This window comes from Juglans microcarpa x Juglans regia, chromosome 3D (assembly GCF_004785595.1).
Source record: "Juglans microcarpa x Juglans regia isolate MS1-56 chromosome 3D, Jm3101_v1.0, whole genome shotgun sequence".
NCBI lineage: Eukaryota > Viridiplantae > Streptophyta > Magnoliopsida > Fagales > Juglandaceae > Juglans > Juglans microcarpa x Juglans regia.
This window is the reverse complement of record NC_054598.1, coordinates 34,744,034-34,762,147: the sequence shown is the minus strand read 5'-3', so window position 1 is coordinate 34,762,147 and position 18,114 is coordinate 34,744,034. Positions and strand designations below refer to the sequence as shown.

The following is an 18,114-nucleotide window of genomic DNA, read 5'->3' as shown; positions in this document are numbered from 1 at the left end:
AGACGTTAGTTTATGAATTTACTTTTATACAATTTTTTAGTGGTTAAAAAATTTGTCTCCTTATTAGCCACGCGTCGCCAATTTCCAACACTTTTGCCTTTTTCATTGATTATTGTCCGTAAGTTTATATTAAGAGTAATACTAAATATAATTATAAATTGTGTAAGTATTATGTACTCTTTTTTATTATTTAAAATTTTTAATGTAGAACTTATATTTATTCATTTTTTTTAAAAAGAAGATGCAATGTTTATGTACTTTATGACAAATATCATTTCTTAATTAATGTCTAAAAGTTTATGTTTGTAAGACAGCTTATAAATTTGCATTTGCATTAGAAATTAAACTTTATATTTATAATACCCGCGTTGTTCCGCCCTCATGGGTCACCTGAATACTGAATAGGACCACCAACATCTCGGCCACCACAGGATGCCTAGATTCGGTTGGCTTTTGATTTCCTCTTCGCCCATATTTTTTTTTTTTTAATTTTAAAGTATTATGATTTTATTTTTTAATTTTTGAAAAATAAGAAAAAAATTTCATTAAGCCTTATAACATGACACGTGTCTTCCTTTTATTTGGAAGACCGAAATTTGTAATAGATAGAACTAATTAAAATTTGTCGCACGTTCTAATTCTAAAAAATTTACACAAAAAGCGAATCTCAATAAACCATTAAGATATGGTTTGGATAGTGAGATAAAATGAGATAATTTTAAAAAAAAATTAAAAGTTAAATAAAATATTATCAGAATATTATTTTTTAATATTATTATTATTTTAAAATTTGAAAAAAATTAAATTTTTTATTATATTTTGTGTGAGATTTTAAAAAAATAATAATGATCAGATAAAATAAAATAAGATAAAATCATTTATGTATCCAAACATAGCCTAAGTTTATTATCCAAAATTTTCCAAAATTCATACCATTATTATTATTATTAAAAAAACTATAAATTGTATAAATGTGTTGCGTAAAAAAATTGTAAAAAATACCTGATTAAAAAAATTCAAATCTATTTTCGTATTAATGTTTACACCTCATCCCAGTGATCCCACTGACATGGCAGAGTTTTAGCCGCTAGATTAGTTCTTTTACACGTGAAACGGGAGGATACAGGTGAGGAGCCGGTCTTCGAAAAACCATTACGATTTGATGGCTGGCAGCTGCACCCTCAAACCGCCGTAGCCGCCAAGGCACCATCTTTGTCAAGCTCATCTTCTCTCTCTCTCATTTTCATTTTCTCCAAAATAACCTTGACGTCCAATCGCCTAAAGCCCATCGCCGCCTGCTTTTTCGAAGGACTCGGTTCTCCGAGAAGGGTCCGACGTCTAGCAACGGGCGCTTCGATTTCAGTTTCATAGCTCCGAGATTCAAACATTCGCTTCTCTTTCATTGGTCTCTCTAATATCTTCACCATTACCTGCTTCGAGATCATCTCTGCGCGTTGAATGAAAAACTCGAGATTTTTTGATCGGTTGTTCGTGTTTGACTCTATTCGGCCTTCGCGGCTTTCCTGGTATTTCTTCTCTCTCCGTCTCTCATTAATTATTCCGTTTCTTCACAATCACGCATTAAATTAAATATATTACCAAAGTTTTTTTTTTTTATTTGAACATGTTACCAAAGTAAACTGTAAAAGTTTTTACTCAGCTTTTCATGGTGTAATATGATTTTTTAATCGATACAGTTAAGCTTTTCAGGTTGGTTCTTTAAATTATTTATCCAATTGCTTTAGAGATTCATGTTTTATCAAACGGAAAAGACTCCAAAAAGTTCACCTTGGATTTTTCATTAAAATATGTTTGGATGGTGAAAAGTTTTTGAGATATATTTTCACCTATAAAAAAAAGAGTTTTTGAGATATATTTATATCCGATTTTGAAAAAGTGATGAGAAGACAATTTTTGTGGGAGTTATTATTATTTTTTTTTCTAATTTGGAAAAGTTGTCTTCGTACTGGTTTGGATAGCGAGATAAAATTATTTTAGATGAGTTGAATAAAATATTATTTTTTTAATATTATTATCGTTTTGAAATTTCAAAAATTTAAATTATTTATTACATTTTATATAATAATTTAAAAAATTTATAATAATGAAATAAAATAAGTTAAGAATGTTTATGTATCCAAACAAGTCTAATTTTTGTTTATTACAGAAAACAAGGTAAGATGTTTTGATGAAAATTATTTGAAGATTTTTTTGGTGTATAGACGTGGAATACAAGTGAAAATAAATATTGAAAGAAGTTAAAAGAAATTCTCAGTTGACATACCTTATTTTCTACATATTTACAATCCTGACCGTTGTATTTAATAGACTAGTTATTTTCTACGTATTTAAGATAAGTCTACTGTTGATTTTCTACATTATCTTATGTGCAACACTGAGTTAAGAAATAAGTAATACCGTCAATTACTTGGGCAACGCCTGCTTGCTTACTTCGATAGAATCTTATTTTTCGGATGCGTTTGGATGTTGAGCTGAGTTGAGTTCTTTATAAATAGTAATGAATTGAGATAATAGAGTGAATTTTGTGGAGTCCACCTAAGATGAGTTTAAATGTGTTTGAATGTTAAGATGAGTTTAGATGTATTTATGGAAAGTTGAAAAAAGTTGTGGGTTCCACGTATAAAGATGTTTTGAGTTAAGATGAGTTTAATAATTTGAGAGTTGGATATTTGGATGTTAGACTTAATTTTAAAATTAGACTGAATTGAGTTGAACTCAGATGAGTTTAACAACCAAACGGGGCCTAATAAAAAAAAGTAAAAATACTGTCAATACTCTTCATGATGACGACCTCCTACAGCTCCACTATTCCTACGTGAGTTGGGTGGATTATATTGAGGTGAGGTAGTACATGACACCATTAGAAAATTAAATGTGCAAAGAATCTATTTTGCTGACCCCATATGCAAACTAATATCATTTGTGGTGAAGTTTTTAAACTTGACCTTTTGTCACATAAGATCTAGAGTAGGTGGGATCACTTGTTCTTATGCGTTCTGTACTTAAAACCCAGAATTCTATTTACATTTCCCAGCCTAGTGATAAAAAAAGTCCTATTTTTTCTATGATCTATCTTCTGTCATTATCATTTCGCATATCTTTCCTGGTCTAATTTCCTCTGGGGTTCACCTGTGATGGCGTGTTGATAATGAAGTTTTGAGAAGACTTTTAAACATCAACTGGTTTGGGTTTGAACCTTTTCAGGCTTTATGTTCAATTCAATGTTCCTAGAACTACTACTGGTACCCTTTCATTATTTGGGGACTCCTGCTCTTGCGAGGGACTATAAAATCATCCTAGTTGGTACATGTAATGGCCAGTGCTTGAACATTCGAATGTAACTTATGGCAATCATGCTCAACAACTTGGTGGATGAGCTGGCAATATACGTGTTCCAAATTATTTAAAATTAAAACCATAGACGTCATTCATCATGTGCATGTTCTCAACAAGTGTTGAGATGTTCATCTAAGTGGATTTCTTGAAGGTAAACATATAATATCCAGCATATTGAAATGCTTGGACAACCGTATGTGATTATTTATTCTGTCTTTGTCTCTCTGATGTCATGACTTGCAAAACTTAGATGCAAAATCTCTTTTTTTTTATTTTATTTTTTTATTTTATTTTTTTATTTTTTTATGATAAGTAAGAGTTTATCAACTCTTAAACAAATATTTTCAAACTCTACTTTTTGTAGAAGGAACCAAATTGGTCGCATCACTTTTTCGTATGTGGACATACTGTAGTTGTGAACTGCCTACAGGAATTAGCAGTAATGATGTTTTAATATTTGTCGGCAGCAGCTGGATTATTGTTATTTTCAAATAATTTGATCTTTGAATCAGCATCCAAATTTGTTGCAGTGGCTTTCGAATTTATTTGAGGAGGAATCAATCTTTGTGGTTCTGTTGGTAGAGTCATGAATCATGGGACTACTGACTTTGAACACAGTAGAAGTGAGTCATATAGTCGTGCAAGCAGTGCCACTTCTTCGTTAAGAAGGCGTTCTATAAGTTTTTCATCAGCTGTACATGCTAATATAGATGACGATGACAATGAAAATGAAAGTGTTTCGGAGGTGGGAGATATTGGGGATCGGGCTCTTCACAGCAGCAGGCACAGTGATCAGAGCAGCAGCCTCTGTTTTTCTGTTGATCATGCATTACAGAATGGAGTAGCTCCTTCCACTTCTGGGGATACTCTGTTAGATCCTTATGGTTATTTGGTTCGTGATCCTGTTTCCTTGAATACAATCTCCCCAGTTTCGCCATTGCCAGAGGAAATCATCTCTCCCCTTTCCACGGATGCAATAGTGTGCTCCAAAGACAAAACGCTAGTGAGCCTTCATTAAACAGCTTGTCATTTGTTTGTCACTAATTCTTTAAACACGTTTATTTTCCCAGGACCTGATCAAGCAAGCAACATTCATGTTTCATTTGTCTATATGCAGGACGATAAGAAAGAGTTGCCAAAGCTGTTGGATTATATTTTATGTCTCATTCATTTAGCCGTTTTTGGGATTCTTGGGGTAATATGCCACTACTTATCTATCAGAAATGAGAATTTCCTTTTACTTTTCACTTGATACGTACATATATGCATGCACGTACTCGTTTTAGTTTTGGTTTTTGATTTATGCAATATGCTTTGGAGTTACGATGCCCTTGTGTTTGTTTCTTTTTTCAAGTCTATTGTTTGGTACTCTTTCTAGAGTAACTTTGATACGGATGCTTGGTTCTGTTGCCTGATGAGATATATTCGGAAACTAACTTCTTCAAACATAATGTATTAAGAGCAAACGGTATAATATCCCTCAAAAAGTTGTCCCCTTAAAATATAGTTGTCAATAATAATGTTAATTATTTAAGTCTGATGCAACCAGATGAAGACCAGAGGATAAGAGTTCTGAGCAGCCCAATCTCACGGAAGCAATTAAATAGTTTTCTTCATTTTAAAGAATTCTTTACTTCAGTTGTAAGAAGATCTTAATTTTGTTAGACAGTTTGAGAGGTTCAAATTCAAGTCTAATAATTTGGACTACTAGCTCTGTTTTGTGATGAATAAAATTATCGTACATTGGAAATTTTAGTTTTCTGTACCTGGGGCTGCTTGGAATTTCTGTATACTCTGAACTAGACAGAACTGCCACTTTTACGTTTCATTAATTGTAGACTTCCAGTAAGTAAATATAATCAACAAGATTCTGATATGAACATGATGCATTGTGCAGATTTTGACAAGGTATTTACTGCAAAAGTTATTTGGCCCTGGAGTTATTGGCTTGACAAGTGACAAAAACATTGTGTACCTTGACCTTCCATCTAATATGGTCTCTCTCTCTCTCTCTCTCTCTCTCTCTCTGAGACATGTGCATGCACACAGAAGGCACCTCTTATGGATGCACCAGAGAATAGTTCGTGTGGACAGCTGTACATTTGAAATTCAAGACGTGTCTCGTTTCAATATTATTTCATTGACTAAAAATTGAGTTACGAGAAAAGAATCCCAGGAAATCACTAGGTATTAGATGCAACTTTGAGGAGCTACTTTCTCAGCCATTGCGGTTAAACATCCTCTAGAGGAGTGACTTTTGTATTTGTCACACTCCATAATCAAATTATAGTACTGGGTGAGAAATTATGAGAGTTTAAACGAAGTTAGTTTTGCCCAGCCCTTAAAAAATACTTATTTTGTATCCCAATCGCAACTATCCCAGCATCTCTAATGGGGTCTGTCAGATGACAGGATGGGAAAGATTTAGAAATTAGAACTTCAAATTCATGCTTTGCCTTGATAAATGATGTAATATTGTAGCAGCTCCTTAAGACTTGAGAGTCCTCCCATATTATATTTTGCATTCAAATCGGAAAGACTTGATCAGAAGATATTCTCATTCAAATCAAGATTTTTTTCCATGTCTAGGTTGGTTCATTCTTGATGGGATGGTGGGGTGTCATTTTCAAAGCAGACATATGCAGCGTGTCAGACTATCTAGTCATCGGATTGACGACTGGTTACTTGGGAAGTCTGACAACTTTCAGTGGTTGGAATCAGAAAATGCTTGATCTTAGTGTTGATGGCCACTGGGTATTCGTTGTGCTTGGTTTTCTTGTAGGTAAAAACTGCACTGCAAGAACAATGTTATAATAGCAGTGTGTAGTTTGAATTTCAATTGAGGCAGGTCCCTTGCTTGTGTCTATTCAAACCCAACAACGATCAGTCCCCACTCTGGTTCTGTGAACTTAAAAACTAAGATGATTGTTCATAATGTTGTGATTATTTGCAGGGTTGTTTCTTGCGGCCTACTCCATTATTTTTGGGGTGGAGACAGCCAAGGGTTTCAGGTGGCTTCTAACAAGGCAAAATGGAAGTTCAGGAAATGATACCCGTAGCTCTAGCAGCAACTGGAGAGTGAACAGCTGCAGGCGTCACTTGGCGGTCATGGTGGTGCTGATTTTGATGCTAGCCTTGTTATGGGGTGTAAGTGGAGCCCTTTTGAGGGAGGAGTTTAGCAGTGGCAGCAGTGGCGCTCAGCTGTGGTTGGCTTGCATTGTTGGACCTCCTGGTGTGTGGATCAGGTGGTTCTTAGCCCGACTCAATGGACGTGGATTAGGAAGGGCAGGGTTGTTGAAATGGGTGCCATTTGGAACTCTGATTGCCAATGTTTCTGCAGCTTGTATCATGGCCGCGCTTGCCATTGGGAAGAAAGCGGTAAGCTTCTTTGCAATCTGGAGCAGAACACTCGTTCACATGCAGAAACCTTCAAATGTCGAGCATTTAGACATGACAGAAAGGAGATTTTCTCAAATCATGTCCAATTAACAAGTCTGAAAGTTTTTAAAATCTTGATTTATATCTGGTGCAGGCGAGTAGCCAGACTTTTGATACTGTAGCAGTGGGGATACAACTTGGATTCTTGGGATGTCTGAGTACTGTCTCTACCTTCATTGCTGAGTTCAATGCAATGAGAGAAAGCAAGCAGCCTTGGAGGGCATATGCATATGCCTTCATTACCATTTGCTTGTCATTCAGCTTGGGGACATTGATATACTCTGTACCCGTTTGGACAAAGGGCTATGGATAGCAATGTTAAGGGTAGCCTTTGCTGGCACGCCTTTACACATCTATATCTGGACAAAAGACCTGAGAGTCTGAGACACGGCTGGAAATACTTGAGCCGTCGAGCTGATCTAGTTTGTAAATTGCCCTGTTGGAATCGCTATGAAAGTTTTCAACTTTTCATGCAGATTAATTTAAAAAAGTCCTTAAAACAGAAAGATTCATTATAATAAGAGTGGGATTATTCTGCCACCTCACTCTTACTTTTGGAGAGGTAATTTTTTTTTTTTCACATTTTTTTAATACATTTAAATATTTTTAAAAAATAAAAAAAATATACCAATATACTTAAAAACACTTCCTTAATCACTAAGTTAAAAAAAAAAAAAAATTTTTTGCCAAGCGGTCAAAAGGTGCGGTCAAGTTGGGGCGGCAGACTAGTGTTTTCCTTATAATAAATACCCAAAATGACTAAATGAGAAATGATGGTTTTACTTGCTACCAGATGATGAGAAATGTGCACAGGAAAAAAAAAAGAAAGAAAGAAAGAAAAGAAATGGTATACAATCACAATGTATGCAAGTCACGCTCTCCTTTTGTAAAATGTCAGGCAAATCAAGACTGGTTTGGATACACAAAATTAAATTATTTTATCTCATTTTATATAATTATTATAATTTTTTCAAATTCATATAAAATATAATAAATAATTTAACTTTTACAAATTTTAAAATTAAAATAATATTAAAAAATAATATTATAATAATATTTTATTCAACTTTTAACAAAATATCTTACCTTATCTTATCTGAATTGCGTAATCAAATGAGACTGACTTACATACAAAATTCAATTTTTTATGATAGATTCTATTTTTTTTTTTTTAAAAAAAGGTGGATGCAATTGCATTCTCTGAAATTGTATATAGCATTGCTAAAAAAAAGGGTTAAAATATTGGGAAACATAGCCCAAAAGCCATCCAATAACTTGAACTAGAAAAGAAATTTATACATATACAAAAATAGTCATGTCAGCATCTTCATTAACAAAAAATTATAAAAATTAAAACAAGTTTTGAAATGAAATAAAATAAAAAAAGAGAAAATAAAACAATAGATAGTGGTCGAGCGGTAGAGGGCTTCCATGCCACATTGATTATAGCGGAGGGGAGGATCACTGTCTTTGGCATCGGAAGGCGTGTCCCACATTCCGCGCAAGGGGTGTAGATTTTGCTTAAGCGTGGCTAAATATATGTTTAAGATTACGGTGAAAAATATAGTTTATAATTTTAGAATTTATAGTTTATAATTTAAGTAATAAGTTTTATTGTTAAAAAGTTATTTACTGTTTGATAATTATATGTTTAAAACATTTTTAAATATGTTACGCTTGTTTCAAAAACAAATTAACAAAATGATTTCTGAAATAGAAATGAAGATTATTTGAATTTTCAAATATTATAAATATATTCTTGAAACTTTAAAAGTTGTAATTTTCATCAATTGATAGTTTTTTTAAAATTCGAATTACGTTTCGCATTATTTGAAAAATATGTTTGAGGAAAAATATCAAAATAATGATTATTTTTAAACATACTTTTTAATTTATTTGAGATTAAAATGTATGTAATATCCAAACAACCTAACTTTTCTATTAAAATTTTTTTAATTAAGGCTATTTACGTATCTGTAAAAACTCTTACCGCAACGCCCTAAGTGAAGGATCCACACTCTTTGGTCGCGATGAAGGCAATAAATAGATCCCTCACCTAGTCATTGTATCTATCGAATCCACCCTAAGATCCCCATCATTTTCTTTTGTTTTTGTTTTGTTTTGTTTTTTTTTTCAGTTTTTCAATATAACATACTATTAAGTATTAAGGAAAAACTTGTCAATGGGTCAATAATTTCAGCGTTTTGAAATGGCTTATGAAATATGTGACGCGAGTTTAGTCAAAATTTTAACGAAGGATCGTCTTCTAGGATGAGCATTTATGAAATCGAGAAATTCAAGACATTTGGCTAGAGTTGGATGGTGAGGTGAGTTGGGATGAGATAAAAGTTGAATAAAATATTATTTTTTAATATTATTATTGTCTTAAAATTTAAAAAAGATGAATTATTTATTATATTTTATATAGAAATTTATAAAAATTATAATAATGAGATGAGATGAAATAGATTAATAATATTTCTCAATCCAAACTGAGCCTTAATTTAAGTCACTAGAGTAGTAGCACGGTGACAGGATCAAAAGCTAAGAAGTCATTCAATAACTCACCCTATTTTAATTAAAGAAGGATTACCTATAGGCTATATATAGTGGTGTATTTAAAAATTTAATTTTCATTTTTGTGATTTTTTAGTTCCTTCAGCTATATATATACTCCTAGTGGGAAAATTTTAAACCGTATTTTCATCTCTTGAAAATTAGTTCTGATAATTCACAATTTTTTTTTTTTTTGGTTAATTCAAGGGATCAATACATATTCTCTGCTCCAAAAAAATTACAGAAATTAAGTTATTAAAATAAAATACTCACCCAAAAAAAGTGATTTTCATCTCCTCGACACAAATACTTGTGAATTCCATTCTCTCTTATTTTCGTTTCATTTCTTATTTCACATGTAATTAACAAGAAAATCAGAGGTTCGAAAAGATCAAAGATATATATAAAAAAAAAATAAGATAGTACTGTATATTATTCTCATTGTTTCATAATTTATTTTTAATATTTTTTAATTTTGTTTCATTAATTTATTGAAATATGAAATATGATTCTTTTTCTTTTACATCATGTTATAGAATGATAATCCAAATGGATGAGAATTTAATTGTAAGTAGTAGACGCACAAACCTCAAATCTGAGCTTAAAACTTGATGAATCTTAAATTCAATGAAGATAACAATAATGCTGAAGGTGCTAGGTTAGCTAATGAAATCCACCAATTCTTAGTCACTTTCAAGCATCCCTAAAACTTGGGGGGGGAGGGGGGGGGGGGATCACAAAACGTACGTAAGAAACTCTCTGGACCTCTAGAATAGGGGCGTTACAGTTGTAAAAAATTTATTCTTTAATTAATGAAGTTAAATAAATTAAAATCTGAGGGGTGGCCATTAGTTGAATTTTGGCTTTGGTTTCTTTGTTTCTTTTAATATAGTTGGCCCTTAGTAATTGACCTAGCACATATTAATTAAAGAAAGAGAAATGATAGTTGCAATCGTGAGTGTGCAAACGCCATGCAATCACTTTGAAAAAAATAAATAAATACGAGATCTACATGAAAAGAAAATTATTTTTTTAATAATGAACCTCACTTTTTTTCAAAGCAATTGCACGACACTTACGCACTCTACGACTATATGTAACATTACTCTTAAAGAAATTAAAAAACTCACAAAAATTACATGATATATATATATATATATATATATTATAAGTGGAACCTATAACTCAAAAAATAAAAATATAAAAAATAAAAGCAGGTGTAGGATTGTTTAATAGAATTTTTCTTTAATATATATATATATATATATTAATGTTGCATTATACGAATAAATGAGATACGTACCTAGCATTAGAAATTAATTAGGGATGGCCATCAATTGGTATGATGTTAAAGTACATCCCCCATTAATCCCCTGATTATCGGGTACTTACTACTTACTTTTGGTCACGCCTAAATTAATTCACAATGGAAATAGTGAGTCCAACACTATTAATATTTAAGGCTGAAAAACGACTTAGGTCCATTCAGCTGATTCAAATTGAATCCGTAAGAAACTAAACCAATTTTAGTGAATATTTTAAATCGTTTACAGAACTGCTTCAATCGGCCGGTTCAGATCGATTTGAATCGATTTCGAACAGTATTTATTTTTAAGTTGTCTAATCACTGATTTTTTCTTTTAATTTTTTGTACAAAAATATGATTGAACTAAATATATATTAACGTTTTCATCAATGTATACAATAAGAATTGCCAAAAAATTAAAAGATAAAACATGTAGTTCTTTATTTTTTTTAGTTAAACAAAAAACTAAGGAGATGAATGAGTATTTTATTTTAAATTTATGGTTGTGCATAAAATACTATATTTGCCATGTGTTTATAACTTAATAATCTTTATATTTTTTGTATATAAGGCAAAGAAATGTCGACTATTGAGATTCAATACATAAATTACATATTTATAGAAACTATTTAGATTTATATAACATTTTTTATTGAAACTAGTCAATAAATATATATTTTATACTCACATAATATAAAATGTTCGAATTGAATCAAATATAATTTTTAATATTTTTTATTAACATTAAAATATCTTATTCAAAATTATCATAAATAACCCGATTTATTAAATCCCCTACTTACCTGATTTCGATTTTTCAAACTCGCTATTAATTAACCATAAAATTTAATTCGATTTTAACGTTAATGGGTCATACGAATTACGAGCTTTCCCCGGAGAACAGGCCATTGCAAAAGTATTTCTTTCCTTTGCGGTGGATATTTTATTTCGTACGAATATGAATGGTTTGCATGGCGACAATTGGCTTACGTACTTGAAATAAAAAACGTTTATTGAAAAAACCAAAACGACAGAAAAAACGAAACGTACGTAAGGATTAAGGGCCGTTTGACATGCGTGAGATCTTATCACATCTGATTACAATTAATAAATTTACTATTATTCACAATTCATCTCAATTTCAGACCCTTAATCCTTCCTTATTGATCCAATTGCAAAGCCTATCGACACTATAAATCTCTCTATCTCTCTCTCTCTCTCTATATATATATATATAAAGAAAGTTTGCTAACAAAACTTATTTAAAAACTTACAAGTTAAACGAATTAATTCAGATAAAATTAAATATCACTTAAATTATTTGAAAGACACTAATTAGTAGGAAAAATTTTATACACTATTCTCTTAGGGTGCGTTTGGTTACCAAACTCACATCAACTCATCATTACAATTTTTTCAAATCCCAACACAAAATATAATAAACAATTCAACTTTTTCAAATTTCAAAATAATAATAATATTAAAAAATAATATTCTAACAATATTTTATCATCACAACTCAACTCAACTCAACTCAACTCACTTCAACATTCAAACACACCCTTAATTATCATCTCCTCACCATAATCTTATTTGGCATCTGAACATAAGTAATGAATGATAAATAATTTTGCAATCATTTAATGTCACGTTAGTGAATGATAAAAGATATTAATAACAAAAGGATAGTTTATAGCATTAATTCTCAATTAATAGTAGAAAAGTCTTGAGATTATTCTACTTCCTTGCATGGTGGATCAATATCATCATGTAGATACTATATATATATATATATATATATATATATATATATATATATATATATATATATAAACTCCTACTGGGGAAGCTTGTTAAGCTTACAGTAAACGTAATCACTGTATTTCTTGGTCTTGTATTTAGGAGGATTGTCTTCGTTCACGAGCTTGGGGTGAGGCCCTACCTGAAACTCCGATGGAGGTTCCAAGAATACGGGCCACGAAATTCTTGTTTTCTCTTTGTCAACTGTAGTTCTGTGCAGCACACTCTTGTATTTCCCATTGCTCAATATCTGCGGCCACCACAATTTAAAACATCTCATGATTAAAATTACTTATATAAACTTTATTTTTTAATAATATGCCATGATTTTATGATAGAATAAGAGTACTATACATACTCGTATTTATTTCGAAACTACTTAATAATTACTAGTTGAGTTTGGGGTAAAGTGTAGGATCTTAATTCCCTAATGCATAGGTAAATTAAGGACAGGTCGGTTGAACTAGCTAGCTAACTAACCATGTTTAAATCTGATTGGGCTTTGTTAACGCGGGTGTTCAATTAATTAAGCTATCAATTATGGAATTAATGAAGCAGCCAATGGTCTTAATTAGTTTTGATATTTTTTTTGAAATCTGCTACAGACATAACAAAAATATTACATAAATATAAATCCACAAATTGACATATTTCCATAATCCGTTAAATCTACTTTACAATAGAAGTAACTTTACAATCTGATGTACTGTATCAAGCTACGTCAGTTTGTAGATTTACTTTTATATAATCTTTTTACAGCTAAAGTATTTCTCATTTTCTTTTACTTCCTCAAATTCCATTTTTTTTAGACATGATCAACCCCACATAAACACTTATCTATTTCGTTTTCTCTCTCATTTATTTTAGTTCCCATTTCATTTCTTATTTCACATTCAATTAATAAGATAATTTAAAGTTTAAAAAAGCAAGGGAATAAGATACTATTTTTTTCCATAAATGTTTTTAATATATTATTTAATTTTCTTCATAATTTATTGAAAACTGAAAAATGATTTTCCTTTTTATTTCTGATTATAATATCAAAATCCAAATGGATGAGAACTTAAAAATTGCTACATCCCAGATAAAATGGAGATAACATTGATGTGTTCACGGTGTAAAATTAAGTAAGGAGATCATCAACTGTTTTAATCACTTTTAAGATTCCTAGAAGCTTGAAAATTAACGATGATTTTACAAACTTTGCAGTCTTAAACTTCTATGAAATGTGAGGATGGATATGGGCTTGAATGAAAGCCAGTCTGGGCCTACATATAAACTTTAACTAAGGGCCTGGTCCTAAAAATTAATTAATAAAAAAAATTGGTTCTACATATTTCGGCCCTTTTGACCGGCTTCGTGGGCCAGTAAACCTTGCCTTTTCCCTATGACACTTCAGCAGAAGGTAGCCCAATCTGGTAGTGCTAAAAAAGAAAATAAAAATAATTTTTGAAAATTTATTTCCCTCCTTGTACTTGGTTCTTCTACAACCAAATTTGTTTCTTCACAGGCCGAGTCATTAGATTCAATTAAAAATGTAAATACTCCACATATATATATATATATATATATATGGATTAACCAGTCTCTGTCCTTTTGACATGGACCTGAAACACCAATATAATGTAAATTGTAGTGGTAATTCCCTTTGTGTCAATCTCTTTAAACATGCCCTTTCGCCTTCCATAAGTTAGGTCCGACCGACAGACAAAAAGATGGGAAAAAAAATTAAAATAAAAACAATTTTTTTTTAATATTTTAAAATGAAATTATGCATATAGGGATGTACAATCTGCCGAATAAAATATTATTTTTTAATATTATTATTGTTTTGAGATTTAAAAAAATTGAATTATTTATTATATTTTACGTAGGAACTTGAAAATTTTGTAATAATGCGATGATATAAAATGAGATGAGAGATGATATAAAATGAGATGAGATGAAACACCTTCACTATCAAACAAAACCTAAGTTTTTCTAAACATTTTACCTCTTCAATAAAGACCGCGCCGCTATCAATCTAAGCAAAATATAGAATAAATGTTTTTTATGTTAATTTTTAATTAATGCAAATAATTTAATATCTCACTCGATCGTCATTTTAATTTAATTTATGTGCAAATGAAATTGATGATGGATGAATGAATACCTCAACTTGGTCGCCAATGTGGATAACGAGGGCATTGGGGATGTACTTGACATCATACCAATGGCCATCCTTGAAAGCTTGAAGGCCTTGGACATCGTTGGGCACAAGGATGGTGAAGAAGGACATGTCAGTATGAGCCACAACCCCAAGAGCCAGATCCGGCCGCGGACACGGCGGGTAATAGTTGATCTTCAGAAGGTACACCAACTCATCCCCGCCGGCGGCCTCCTTCAGCTCATGCCCTTCAAGCCCTAAACCCAATGACAGGCTCTTGAACAGCTTCTCCACCACCCCATGCAGGTACTTCGCATATTTCTCATTTGTCTCCCTGCACCCAATTTCCACAGATCATAATTCTATACCTTTAAGAAAATATAACCATAGTCATATGATCTTAACAAGTTTTTATTCACACAAGGATGGTGAAGAAGGACGTTAAATCTACGACATCAATCATTTCTCCTCACCAAATTGGTCTAAAACAGTATAATGGACCGAACGTCCAACCTGTGAAGTCTATTCTGAAATGATCAGTAGAAAATCCGAACATGTAGATGGAGTACTACTACAAACGAGCAAGGATGAGGGATATATATATATTATATATATTTACTCATAAAAAAAATATATATATATATTTATATAAATACTAATCTTTTCATTGGGGGCTCCTGTTAGATTTTTTTTTTTTTTTTTCATTTTTGTGATTAAGAAAGTAGTTTTTAATAATATTGTAATTTTTTTTTTAAAAAATATTTAAAAGTATTAAAAAATATATATATATATATATATAAAATAAAACAAAAATACATAAAATACACTAGTGGAGCTTCCAACTATAGCTGTAGAGCCAATGTATGTACACGAGAAAAATTCTCCTTGCAACAACTTGTATGTACAGTTATAAAAAAGAAGATGCCACTGTACAAAGGATGAAAAAATTATTAATTTTAAGGGGATCTAACTTTTATAAAAAACATAAAAAAACTAATCTGCATTTGGAGGTTTCCCTCACGTTACTCTTTCCTTCCTCTTTTTTTTCAAGAAATCTAATCTCATTTGATAGTTATTATTTTTTTAAATTTTTACATAAAATAAAATAAATAATTTAATTTTTTATATTTTAAAATAAAAATAATATTAAAAAATATATTTTATTTAATTTTTAACTTTTATTTCAATTATCTTATCTCATCTTCAAAAAAAACAAAACGAAGCCAATTAACAAATAAAATTTTATTACAAATTAGTAACTGTTCATATTATACACTTCACACATAATGTGAATTTTTTTTTTTATAAAATGTGGGGTATTTTTCATAGAGTACGGAAATTGTTTATAAGGTGTTAAAATGTTTTTCATATGATTTGAATAATAAAGAAAAATTTTTCTAACAAATAACATCAACATAAACATGCCTCATCCTAATCTTCGTGATCATGATTTTCACCTTCAACTTGTAGGGAAGAATTTTTTATTTTTTTATTTTTTTAATGCAAAGAAATTGAGTAGTTCATGATATATAAGGTGTACGTGCACAAAAAAAAAAAAAAAAAAAAAAAAAAAAAAAAAAAAAAAAAAAGAAAAGAAAAGAAAAGAAATCGACACGAAAAGCAAATTAAGAATATTGAAGTAAAAAACAAAAAATTGTTTTGAAACCTGTAAGAAGGAGGGTTCTTAGGCCAGAAGTGGTAGTTAATGGCAGAAGGAGGCCATATTTTATGGAACAAATGGTCAACCCAGCCTTTCTTCCCTCCCAATTCTTTCTGAAGCATTGTTCCATAACCTTCGATGGACTGAGACCCTGGAGGCTTTGCATAAACCTCTTTTTCCTCCTGTGGGAGCTCAAAGAATTCCTTCCCAACAGCCTGCAACTCTGTTATCACCTCTGCAGGGATTTCATGGTTCACGACTTGGAACATTCCCCAGTGTTGGCTAGCCTCCACTATAGCCCGGAGGAGCTTTTCCTCATCTTGGTCGTCCCTGACATCAATGGTTGGGACCTCAAGGACCTCCCCGTGGACGGTCGTGCTCCCCGGTTGCTCATCCTCCGACCTTATGTACTCTTCCGGGATGCTTTCCTTTGACAAAGATGCAACATCTTGCACTCTCTCCCGCACCATTTTTTTTTTTTTTTTTTTTTTCGTTTTCAGAAAATGGGCAGGCACCCGGGTTTCAGGTCTCTTTCTTCTCTTTCTCTCGCTCTGCGTTTGCGTGTCTAATGTAGCTCCTGAATCTCATTTTATAGGGGTGCCTACGAAATCAACCATAATTAGTTCTACTGTTGGGCCACGAGCTAGGGGAGGAGAAGGCCGCTCAAATTTAAGACGCAATTAATACGGAACAATGGAACTGCTCGGTTTATCCTGTACCTTAAATTTTGAAAAAGTCTTGGGAGCATTCTTTATCCATCATCTAAAACACATCTTACGTGACAAAATAAATTGATAAATTTATCCTTAAAGCTAATTGAGAAAGTCTCACGAAGTCCCTCCCTTCCTCCCCAATTCGAAAATTTGAAAATATTTTATTACTACCGAGGGTTGATTTGAGCTGCAATAAAAAGAGAGAAAAAAGTTATCGTGACTGGGATTTGACAGTGGAGATTGCTGCGAGGTCGTGAGGTTCGGTGGTGGTGGCTGGCTGGTGTACAATGGCGGCATGGTGGCGATAGAGGGGAGACTCATTTCGGATTAGGCTGATCTGAGCTGCGATGAGGGTTGCCGTGACTTGGGTTTGACGATGGGGCTTGCTGGGAGGTTGTGCGGCTCGGTGGTGGTGACTGGGCTGGCTTACGGCGACGGGCTGCTACATTTCGGAACTAAATCCATGTGCGACCCATTTCGGGAGTGAAGAGGACACTGCGCGTGGAGGCTCGAAGGTGGCTGGAGGGTCTCTGGTGTGAGGGAGAGCCGGTGAGATGGTCGGTGGCTTTGCCAGGTGGCCGATAGTAGCGAAGAGAGGCCGAACGCATTTAGGTTGCTTGGCGAGGAAGGAGTACGAGACACGGCGAGGGAGAAGTACACGAGCATTAGCAATACCGACGGTGGGGCTGGAGGCTGATGATGGGGGTGGCCGGTGACTACAGGTGGTGCACGGCGGGGCCGAGTGGGCTGGGAGAGGGAATCAGGTGGGGGTAGGGGGTAGGTGGGGTGAGAGAGGGTTGGTTTTGGATTAAAAAAAAAATACACGTCATGTGTATTACAGATTAGCCATGATAGGGGCTGATCCGTAGCACAATTCTTAATTTTTACGAATTTTTCATCTAGCTAGCCTTTTTTTTAATTAAAAATAAATACAAATTTATGTATCATTTTTTAAAATGAATAATTGTATTTATCATCTTCATACATCAAACACTACACGTATTTTAATTTTTTTCATATTTTCTATAATAAATATGTAATATATGGATGATAAGTAGAACAATTTAATTAGTTTAACAAGAATAAAAATAAATAAAGAATCAAAATAATAAATAATAAAAAATAATTTAAAGATATA

The 18,114-nt window shown here is 32.3% G+C and overlaps 2 protein-coding genes across 5 annotated transcripts; one reads left to right on the top strand and one right to left on the bottom strand.

Annotated features, from left to right (window-relative positions):
• The first annotated feature begins 1,078 nt into the window (after positions 1-1,078).
• On the top strand, positions 1,079-7,270 carry LOC121256656. 4 transcript variants are annotated; one of them, XM_041157506.1, is made up of 7 exons: positions 1,079-1,526; positions 3,870-4,360; positions 4,475-4,552; positions 5,255-5,353; positions 5,947-6,139; positions 6,311-6,735; positions 6,890-7,270. In XM_041157506.1, exons 2-7 carry the CDS (start codon positions 3,944-3,946, stop codon positions 7,106-7,108), a joined length of 1,431 nt encoding a protein of 476 aa, XP_041013440.1. In that variant the 5' UTR covers positions 1,079-1,526; positions 3,870-3,943; the 3' UTR covers positions 7,109-7,270. The 4 variants fall into 4 exon arrangements, with proteins under 4 accessions (XP_041013440.1, XP_041013438.1, XP_041013437.1 ...); XM_041157504.1 differs by having other exon boundaries at positions 3,825-4,360; XM_041157503.1 differs by having other exon boundaries at positions 1,080-1,526; positions 3,888-4,360.
• Positions 7,271-12,459: 5,189 nt separating this feature from the next.
• Positions 12,460-16,824, bottom strand: LOC121256655 (flavonol synthase/flavanone 3-hydroxylase-like). Its single transcript, XM_041157502.1, has 3 exons — positions 16,270-16,824; positions 14,610-14,937; positions 12,460-12,707 (listed from the first exon to the last, which is right to left on the bottom strand). Exons 1-3 carry the CDS (start codon positions 16,731-16,733, stop codon positions 12,495-12,497), a joined length of 1,005 nt encoding a protein of 334 aa, XP_041013436.1. The 5' UTR covers positions 16,734-16,824; the 3' UTR covers positions 12,460-12,494.
• Positions 16,825-18,114: the final 1,290 nt, after the last annotated feature.

Bases quoted from the DNA above. Each gene is read 5' to 3' on its own strand.
- LOC121256656 (XM_041157506.1), top strand. From the start codon at position 3,944: ATGAATCATGGGACTACTGACTTTGAACACAGTAGAAGTGAGTCATAT. The intron at 5,354-5,946 runs GTCTCTCTCTCT...TTCCATGTCTAG, and splicing joins TTGACCTTCCATCTAATATG to GTTGGTTCATTCTTGATGGG. The intron at 6,140-6,310 runs GTAAAAACTGCA...GATTATTTGCAG, and splicing joins TGTGCTTGGTTTTCTTGTAG to GGTTGTTTCTTGCGGCCTAC.
- LOC121256655 (XM_041157502.1), bottom strand. From the start codon at position 16,733: ATGGTGCGGGAGAGAGTGCAAGATGTTGCATCTTTGTCAAAGGAAAGC. The intron at 14,938-16,269 runs GTTTCAAAACAA...AATTGGGTGCAG, and splicing joins AAGAACCCTCCTTCTTACAG to GGAGACAAATGAGAAATATG. The intron at 12,708-14,609 runs GTATTCATTCAT...TGGTGGCCGCAG, and splicing joins ACATTGGCGACCAAGTTGAG to ATATTGAGCAATGGGAAATA.